The sequence below is a fragment of the Procambarus clarkii genome, chromosome 22 (assembly GCF_040958095.1).
Source record: "Procambarus clarkii isolate CNS0578487 chromosome 22, FALCON_Pclarkii_2.0, whole genome shotgun sequence".
Classification (NCBI taxonomy): domain Eukaryota; kingdom Metazoa; phylum Arthropoda; class Malacostraca; order Decapoda; family Cambaridae; genus Procambarus; species Procambarus clarkii.
In genome coordinates, this window is record NC_091171.1 from 24,257,518 (window position 1) to 24,268,350 (window position 10,833).

Here is a 10,833-nt window from a genome sequence, read left to right on the forward strand (position 1 = left end):
TGCCTCTCTTCTCACTGCTATGTAGATATTTCTTGCTTCCTTGTATTGCTAGCATGTTTGAGGGTTTGGTCTCTCCCTATATTGATTCAATTTGTTTATCTTTAGTTCTCTGTTAAGCTCACAATTTCTGTTGAACAAATCCTGTTCTCTAATTCTGCATCATTGTTTTGGGATGACTTTGTGACTTCATATATCTCACAAAACTTGGCACACATCTCATTTACTTCTATGCCTAACAACAAACCTTATCAATCAAATTCATTAGAGAACTTGCTAAGTTCTCCATAATGTCCTATCCTGATATCAGGTTTTTTTAACTGCTTTATTTTTCTCATTCTCTTCTAGATTATAATGCATAGCATTTCATTTCCACAAGGACATTGTTACTCTTATCCAAGGAAGGAAGGTACTGAATATCAAATATCTCTTCTTTCCTGGTGAATATATAATTACAGCATCGATGGAACATCCTCTTCACTCATTCCCATAGCCAGTTTAACATGTTGGAACATGTTTGTCTCCAGGATGAGGTTTATGAATCTGCCAGCCCAAATGTCCTCTGTTCTTGCTTCATAGGTTTACCATTCTATTGATTTCAAGTTGAAGTCACTAAGTACAAACATTTGTGCTTTATCTTTATCTGCTCTTACTCTACTCTCTCTCATGACCAATAAGAGATTATTCTCTCATGACCATTAAGATTCTCATTTGGCATCTAGCTCCTCCTTTGTCCATGTGTTGCTTGCTTGTGGGCTGTATGCATTTATGATTATCAGTTTATCATCTTTATTCCAAACTAGCAATGTCATTATGTCAACTTCTCGTTGGTTATCAATTAACTAATCTCATCAATTCACATAAGCACAGACCCTGTGATGTCCAAAGTAAGGATAATGATTATGTGGAACCCCTTGTCCACAGTTCCTAGAAATCAGGATAATTGAGCATTATTCTGACACTTCGACGTCCCTGGGGAGCATACTGACAACATCTATTGATGGACACCAAGTGAGGTGCTCTGCCAGATTTGTAAATGCAAACTCCTCCAATCTTGTTCAGAACATTGTATACAATACCTTGAGAAAGGATGTAGGTTACATCTGAAAACTCAGTTTTTAATACAATTATACATAAAATATAATATTGCAAAATAATACATTAACCTTTATTTCTCACCTTAAATTTTCCATGTGAGGACTTCCTGTCAAGAAGGTAAGTTACCATTCCATAATCATCAGAGTCTGCATCTACTGCTGTGACGGTGGCTACCTGAGTGCCAGGAGGTGCATCTTCTCTGATGGTCAAGTTGGTGGGAGGGTTCACAAAAACTGGGTTGTTGTCATTCTCATCAATTACCTGAGATATATCAGATTTATTTATTTATTTACATACAAGAAGGTATATTGGGTTTATGAGAGTACAGAGATTTGAGTCTGACATTCTTGTAAAGCCACTAGCACGCATAGCATTTCGGGCAGGTGTCTCAGTGACTCAGATGTTTTATTATTGTACTATTGTATCCACTGAAAAATTAATGTAATCTACCACATAATTGTATGTACAAGACAGTAATATTATTGTATTTCAACTCTTACCTCTGTTAATCAAGTGTTTGTTCCCTATTTATACAACCTGTCCTCTTAAAAATAACGTCGCTTTTGGCCGTTTGCCCGTACAGTATAGCCGAAAGTGGACGTAATTTGAAAATGAAAAAAGAAAAGAAAATAAATTTGGCATTTTTTTTTTCAACAACAGTAAGTTAAGGGTCCTCTGATAGGTTAGGTGGGCAGGAAATTCTCATAAAGTTTCAAAACGTTATGAAAAACATTAATTGAAAGTTGCCTGTTCTAACCTTACCGAGTAAGCCAGACGACTCAAACAGAAAATGGGCCAGTACGTCACTTTTGTGAGTCGATTTCATTTCTAATTACGTCCAAATTTGGCCATAGCGCGCATATGAACAAAAAGTGACGCTATTTTTAAAGAGGACGGGTTGATTTATAATAATTATGTACAGTATTGTGAATAATTATGTATAATTAGGTATTATGTACTACAGGTATTACAACAGCTCAAGGTTGCCATTAGAGGAGTGGTGGCCACCTGCTAAATTATCTGGTGACAAATCATTTGATCAACATAAGAGTTTATAAAAACTTTACTGCATTTGTAATTTTAAACAAGGAATAATTAAGCTAAAAACTTTTGCTTTTCCAAAGTTATAAAAAATTAGTACTGTATTAATATGCCGCATTTGGAAATTTTCTCCTGTTATTTGAATTAATGTAAAAAATTCAGATTTCTGAAGTCCATTTCATCATCATTACTAGGTTTCTCATTGCATGGTGTGATAGAGCATTCACCCAAAAGAGATGGAAAAGCACTGCAAAACAATAGGGTAAGAAAATACTAAAAATGTAATACAAAAATATACAAAACATTCAGACAGAAGTCTAATTACCAACAAAATTTAACATTCTGGTCTATTACAGTGTAGACATTGTTTTTTTACATCAATACCCAAGTATTGTCATACATCCATCTTCAGTAGTTACTACACTATCTAAAATAAGTAAGAGTCATAAATTGCACACCAAATGCAACAAAAAGTATTAAAACATTTGTAATCATATAATGCTTTATAAATACAGTATAGTATTGAACTATACAGTATTGTTTCAACGCTATACTTACTATTTAACAGGATACTGTATTTATCTTCTATCATATGGTATAATTATTGTTTTGTAAAACCATTCTCTTCAAACTAATTATAAGATAAACCATAGAAGTAGCATCATCTCACCTGAACTACAACATCTGCTACATTAGAGCGAGGAGGCACGCCTGAGTCAGTAGCTTGCACAGTGAAGTTCAGCCACGAGAACTGTTCACGATCTACACGTTCAGCCACAACAATTTCACCAGTTTCATGATCCAGCTTCACTAGAGACAATATCTCAGATGGTCCCTGCAGGCAAGAAAGGAATGTAGAGTTAAACAAAATTCTATATTTAAAATACTGTACATCGAAACACAATACCCTGTACCGATGTATAACAAAACATTTATTTGTTAATTTCTTGCTCATAAAATAAACAAATATATAATGTGGCATCTTATTTAAGAATAAAAAATTTGTATTTTCCATGCTGTATTTATAAATAAATACTGTATATGCATCACTGTCCATAGCTTACATTTACAGACTCTTTGAAATTTGTTGAAAACTTACTTGCAAAGAATAAGAGATTGTACGATTCTTATCCACATCATCTGCCACAACAGTCACGATTGTCGTTCCTTTCTTAGCATTTTCCGCAACGCTTCTTCGGTAAAATGATTTACGGAAATGAGGGTCATTGTCATTGGTGTCTTCAACAATGATGGTCAATGTGGCTGTGGCTGTTTGCTTCTCTGTTGCAGCTTCTATATCCTCACACACAACAACAAGTCTTATTACTTCAACTTGCTCTCGATCCAATTGATTTGCGGTTCGGATAACACCTTCCACTTGACTAATCTCGAAAGCACCAGCAAAATCATACTCTGATGGCTGTAAGATATATATTGTACAGTAAATTTAACAACAGAATAATCTTAATGAAAACAATACATTACAACAAATCTAATGCTTCAACAAAAATTTTCTGAGGGCCACTAATATAGTGGGCTTGATGAGGACAAGAAGCCGGCAGCTTGTCAAAGGTCCCCCCATTAGACATTACAGTATTATAGGTACAATACCGTAAAGAAGAACCTTGGTACTCGAACAGCTCCCAACTCTAACTTTTCGGCACCTAGACCCTGTGTTGATGTTCAGTACTTGTCCGTTTGCTTAGCACTCACACGTAAACACGTGTCCCAACACATCAGTTTTGCCATTGCTATCGTTCAGTGCACACCACCAGACTTTCCAAACTTTCTCAGACATTTGATATATTCTTAGTGTAAATAAGTCACCATGGCACCATAAGTCGCGCCTGACAGCTGAGTGGATAGCGCTTCAGATTCGTAGTCCTGAGGTTCCGGGTTCGATCCCCGGTGTAGGAGGAGACAAAGGGGCAAAAAGTTTATTTCACCCTGATGCTCCTGTTACCTAGCAGTAATAGGTACCTGGGAGTTAGACAACTGCTACGGGTTGCTTCCTGGGGGTGTGTACCAAAAAGGAGGCCTGGTCGAGGACCAGGCTGGGGGATGCTAAGCCCCGAAATCATCTCAAGATTACCTCAAGATGGCACCTAAGAAAGTTAGTGAAAGTTAGTAATAAGAGCCTAGCAAGAAGAAAATTAAAAATTAGTTAGAACCACGATTCAGATGAAAAAAACCTTTTAGCAAAATATGTGGTAACAACGTGTCTGCTCTTAATACCGAGTGTGGTACTGTATGCCTAAATCAAGTTCTCTAATAAAAGAAATATGTATAAAATGGGGAGAAAGTGCACTGGTAGGGGACTCCCCTGCCAAAGAATAACATCTCTTTCTCTGCCTCACCACCTTCCATATATGCCATCAACTCTCCAAAGTGCAGGTAAAGTGTACACTGCATTAGTATTTATTTCATTTAATTACAGTATTGCATTAATATATTTATTTTTGTGGTCTGGAACGGATTAATCCAATTTACATTATTCCTTATGGGAAAAAGTTGTTCAGTATTCGAACAATCTGCACTCAACCCACCTTCAGGAACTAATTAAGTTCAAGTACCAAGGTTCCACTGTATTTATAAAGTACAGTACAGTACAAAACTGTAACTTTGATTTCATATTAGCACAATATAAAATCAATATGACAAATTTCAAACAAAATAGTGGACTGAATAATTAAAAAAAAAGTTTAATACTAAACAGCCACTAAGATACTGTACATAGATATACAGTACATTCAAACATTTGAATACATGCACAACTCTGGATTGAATTTTTTAAGTGAATTAGGAAAGTATATTTTATTTATTTATATATACCAGTACTGTTCAAGTTCTTACATTCTTGTACAGCCACTAGCACGCATAGCATTTCGGGCAGGTCCTTAATCCTAATATTCCCCGGAATACGACCCGCCAAATCATTTAACAACCAAGTACCCATTTTACTGTTGAGTGAACAGAGGCTACAGTTAAGGATTGGTGCCCAGTAAATCCTCCCCGGCCAGGATACGAACCCAGGCCAAAGCTCTCGTGAAACGCCAGAAGAGTGTCTTACCACTATACCATGGGGACTGATATATATAATATAATTTTGGCTCATCTTTCATGAGTATTATTTTTAGTGGTATAAAGATACAAATATGTGATGGAAAACAGAATAATCAATATAGAACTTATATAATGTTCAAGCCATCTCACCTTTCCAAAGTACTGGCACTGTACTGACAAATAAACAATTTACCTTAACAATGGCACCCTCCTCATTTCTGGCTTCAGAACTCTCGGCATCAATTGAGTAACGGAGGCGAGGGCGAGCATCCAGGTCCACAGCCTCAACGCGATGCACATATGAACCAATATCTTCATTTTCGAACACTCTAATTGAAACAACATTATTACATCATTTATAATAACAAATATCTTTTAGAAAGTACGTCGTGAAAAAAAGAACCTTATTGCAATGAGTAAAAATATACATTAAACCAAGACAACTGGCATGGGCAACATTGTACAAGCCAACATTTGGTGAAATCTAATAACTCCCTGAATTACCTGACTGTTCCAGGATCCTTAAAGATGGGCAGTTTGTTATTCACATCTAAAATTGTGATGTTGACAACTGTCCTTGCTTGGAGCTGGGCGGTACCAATACCACCATCCAGAGCAATCACTTCCAGGATATAGGTAGTGGCCCTAGGCTCTGTCCTGTCTGGGTCAAGTAGTGCACCCTGGGCCACAGAAATCACCCCAGTGTCTGCCTCCATAACAAACTTATCCTGTGCTCCATGTTGGATGCGAAATACCACATTTTTGTTCACTGAAGAGCCATCTTCATCACGTGCAAACACCTGAAATTAATAAAATAGAAGGTAAACAAAATTAAGTTAACTTGGCTGTTTTAAGGAAAAGAATGCACTACAGAACCCAGGTGTGTGCCTAAATGGCTTTAATGTAGCAAGATCCTTCCTCTCTATTCAACCAATCCTCTGAAATATTTGCAAACTGAACTTAAAAAAAAAATTATCAAGTGGAAACGAAAAAAAAAGGTTGGCGGCGTTGATGGAGCGATTGCAAGAACTCTTGACGAAGTCACCAAGGTTGGTGATTATTCTCTCAGATCACGGTCCACGCTTTGCTGTCACAGGATTTCATCACCTTGTCTAACATTGAGGAATTAAAAAAAAATGCTTCCTAAAATAAATGAATACAAATTTTATGAACTTGTTTTCGTGCCCGATATTTCCACCTACTACCCAGTGGGCACAATATCCAAGAGTGGCCATTGGGGTTCAATGTTGAATTAACATTGATGTCGCTGATTTTGCGTTGACTTGGCTATTGTGCCCACTGGGTATATGCGGTAATTACAATAGACTACCTATACTTAATGAATATGGGTATTCTTAATGAATACCCGTCGAGAACTGGTCACAATACCCGGCCACACTACACCACAGACCACGTGGCTCCAGATCAATTTCCCGTGATAAAAAAATCAAATATATAACAGGAGTGTGACTATCGCCAATACGAATATGGCAGGGCAACACTCGCTGGCAGGCTAATTTGAGATAACGTATCATGGAAACACCATCTGGAAACCTATCATGGTGCTTAAGGGGTGCTTGGGGGGTACTGGGGGGGGGGCCGTCTAATTACCCAAAGCTTCCAAGTATTATGTAAGTGATGAAGAACTATGATCTGTTTACTTACTATAATGTTGGTGTTGAATGTAGAACATGAAAAAACATATTTTTTCTCCGAAATAATATAATTTTATAACGAAATTGGGTCCATCTAATTACCCAAAGCCACAACATTATCGCTTGGAGCGTCGACTTCCTGTGGAGTCACCAGCCACATTTAGTTTCATCTAATTTCGTTATCAAATTAGATTATTTCAGAGTAAAAATGTTTTTTGATGTTCTACATTTAGCACCAACATTATATTGAGTAAATATATCACAGTTCTTCATTACTTACGTAATGCTAGGAAGCTGTGCGTAGCTTTGATCAGTAATTAGATGGGCCAGACTGGAGGGTACTTGGGGTGGTATTGGTGCTAATACATCTCCCCCTTAACCCGTACTGTGCTATATACGGGACAAATGGGGAGACTTGATAAGTCGCCGGCTTCCTGCCCTCAGGTAAATATATAATTCCTTATAAGAGTTAACCATCCACAGTTTCAGCCCCGCTCCTGTGCCAGGTAAGTCCACTACGTGCTTAAAGCCCGTGCTACTTGGAACTTTTTGTTCCCAGTAGCTGAATCTAAAAACAGCAACAAACGTAACCATATCCGCCATATTAAAAATGCAACTATTATCTGTTAATGCCAGCGGAAGCGTGACACCCAAGATGTGGGGACGCACCGCTGACGCATGCGCATTTTATTAAGGGGAGAGATAGGAGGAGTACGGGGCTACTGGATGTCATCCTGAGTTCACCTGAGAGCCACTAACACTAATGGCCTCGACGAGGACAGGAAGCCACTATAGCAATATCCGGAACCATTATAGCAATATCTATAATGGGTCCGGATATAGCAATAATCTATAACATATGGTTCTCGCGGCAGTGTACCATTAGAGGTCAGTTGCTGACCCTGTCATCAACTATGGCTGTGTTGCTGCTGCACTTATGTCTACCTCACTTTATGTTGCTTGGTGCACCACATTATGTACTGTTGTGATCTATTTGTCAATCAATATTACGAAATTATATAACTCGGTGATACGTATCAGATCTAATGTGTGTATTGATATGTTATCATGGAGTTCTTATGTATTGTTGTATGTCCTTGTGTGTTGTTGATGTTGTAGCGAGTAGATTATCCCAATAATATACTCGCTCCAAATATAGTGTTAATGTTCCTGTCAAGCTTTGGAGATGAATGAGGTGAGGCGTTGCCCGGGCAACACGGTGAGATGCCCGGGCATATAAGCAGCAATAGCAAACATTAACCGTAGTCTACTTTCAAGTGTGGTCTAGAGCAGACACTTGCGAGATACTGTACCAACGCTCAGTGCGCTCAACTCACACCAACGTATCACCTGTGTACTTCTGTATATTCGACCAAATATATATATAGTATCTTAGTGTCTGTGTTTATTTGTCACCATACTTTACGTAACAATAGAACCGTTACATTGGTGACCCAGTGAGTGAAAAGAACACCTAGTCACAAACTAGATCTTCGTCATGGATTTATCTACCAGGTTTCCAGCATACAACGCAGATGAGCCAGAATTTTGGTTCATGCAGATGGAGGCTATTTTCGACCTTCACGAAGTTTCGACGATACCCAGCCACGATGGACTACAACATGGACTCTCACTGGACCTCTAGTGCTACTGTTTGCTGTGATGGAATACTGCCAACACCCTCGCCACAGCTATGATTTTCATCGCGTCCATCTCTGCAGTTTCATCTACTACGGCTTGCTGCTCCACGATCGTTACGCACTCATCTGACAGCCTCATCAATGATTACATCATGCTGGATCTACAGCTTGTCCTGCCGACTCTCCGTCGCTGCCAGGGCACTGCTTGTCCTACGCCCACGACAGCTGCTCTGTCATCAGATTCCAATGTAACGGTTCTATTGTTACGTAAAGTATGGTGACAAATAAACACAGACACTAAGATACTATATATATATTTGGTCGAATATACAGAAGTACACAGGTGATACGTTGGTGTGAGTTGAGCGCACTGAGCGTTGGTACAGTATCTCGCAAGTGTCTGCTCTAGACCACACTTGAAAGTAGACTACGGTTAATGTTTGCTATTGCTGCTTATATGCCCGGGCATCTCACCGTGTTGCCCGGGCAACGCCTCACCTCATTCATCTCCAAAGCTTGACAGGAACATTAACACTATATTTGGAGCGAGTATATTATTGGGATAATCTACTCGCTACAATGTTGTTGCTGTGTCCTGGTTGATGGCCTTTGTTGATGAGGGCAGGCTGCTATGAGCACTATCAATTAAGCTTTTAGTGGCAGAAAAACGTCATCAGAACAAAGGGATAAAATCCATTCTAGCCGACATGTACTAGAAAGTGGAAGCGGCTTGCAAAATTGATAGTGCCGTTTTCTGTTTTAGGTCCTCTGCTTAGAGGACCTATCTGGTTAATCAAGTTACAGAGATATTGATTAAGATATTGGCACTTTAGTACGCCAGTTTCTTGACGTTGGGAAAGTTTAGGAGGACGGGCTGATGTGTGCGCTGTACACGTGACGCCCAACTGATTACGTTCGAGGTTTTCTCGGAATGTGTTTCACTCGCTTCCTACGTTCGAGGCGCATTTCTCGAAATGGTTTACCCATGGTAAACATCACCAAAATAAAGGACCAGTAGTCACAATGTGTATGTACAAAATGTCGACTATTCTAGCCAGTAACAGTCCGTATTTTGTGCATTCGTCAACCTGACTCCTGTTCGAAGTTAATGACTAGAAACTTGCCCCTCTCACTTCCAGCCAGTACTGTAAACACTTCTCTAAATCACCGTAAGTAAAACACCTTATCTAACCTTTTCGAGACTTAATTATGCATAACCCACAATACATACTAAATGTAATTTATATGCAAGAACACCCGTTTGTTTTTACACCTTTTAAATGATTGGCAAACAACTGACAAAAGTCCTGTCAGTTGGTTATCAGATGCTAAAGACCAATACCCAGTTACTTATGCCGGTATGTCCCGGGTATGGCTCGACTCTTACCTAACTTGATGCACTACTAATATAAACCATTGTGTCTTGTAATGCAGTTTGGCGTTTTGCAAATATTTGTATTATATACCTGAATTTACCTGAAGGCCATTGTGTCTCTAGTGGCCTCGACGATGACAGAAAGCCGGCGGCTTGTCAGGCCCCCTCCCCCTCCCATTTGTCGTCCTGATTTTAAAAGGCTGGATTTTGAAATTCGGCAGTTTTGGCACTTACAGTGTTCCATGGATTTATAACCCTGTGGATGAAAAAAAACATTTCCTGTTTTCTGTCCTACATTGTGGTTCGTTGAGCTTGAACCCTTTATTCCTAGTCTGTTACATGTGACCTTTTAAAAGCAATATCCTCCAAATTGTTTAGTATTTTAAAAGTTTCGATGAGATCCGCTTTGTGTCTGGTTTGCAGTACTGCAAGCCCTGTGGCCCTTAACAGTTCCTGGTATGAGAGTTGACTTAGTTCTAGAATTATTTTTGTTGCCCGGTGTTGAACTTCCTCCAAAACAACTGTCTTTCTGAAGATGGTCTCCATACTTGGATATAATAGTGGGGTCGCGCCCGAGATTTATACAGTTGAATAATTACCGTCTTTTCTTTGAAGTCAAAGGTTCGCTTGACTATTCCTAGGGTAGTTTTTTTTTTTAATGCTGCTCCCACTTGTGCAACTTTTAGTGAATGGTAGAGTCTGACTCCAAGGTCCTTGTCTTTATCAATCTGCTGCAAGAAAATGTTAATTTGGTAGTTGTGACGTGGATTGTTATTCCCCACGTGCAAGGACCTGCAAATTCCGATATTAGAAAGCATTTGCCAGTCTTCCGACCACTTGTGGAGTTATGTGGGTATCTTTGTTGGGGCTTCAATGTCATTGTCACTTCTCAACTTTACCATAAATCTTAGTGTCATCTGCAAATGTGATTTTTATCTACCCAGTGGGCACAATATCCAAGTGT

General features: G+C 38.9%; 1 protein-coding gene across 9 annotated transcripts in view; it reads right to left on the minus strand.

Annotated features, from left to right (window-relative positions):
* Positions 1–10,833, minus strand: part of Cad88C (cadherin 88C) — a 243,228-nt gene that overhangs the window by 47,787 nt on the left and 184,608 nt on the right. For 8 of the 9 annotated variants that reach the window (XM_045742235.2, XM_069329540.1, XM_045742227.2 and 5 more), the window contains 5 exons: positions 5,704–5,999; positions 5,393–5,528; positions 3,236–3,556; positions 2,807–2,971; positions 1,177–1,356 (listed from right to left, as the gene is read on the minus strand). In XM_045742235.2, the coding sequence (XP_045598191.1) occupies positions 1,177–1,356; positions 2,807–2,971; positions 3,236–3,556; positions 5,393–5,528; positions 5,704–5,999 (1,098 nt within the window). Of the gene's footprint in view, positions 1–1,176; positions 1,357–2,806; positions 2,972–3,235; positions 3,557–5,392; positions 5,529–5,703; positions 6,000–9,974; positions 10,126–10,833 lie in introns of those variants that run through there. The other variant, XR_011229395.1, reaches the window with a different exon arrangement.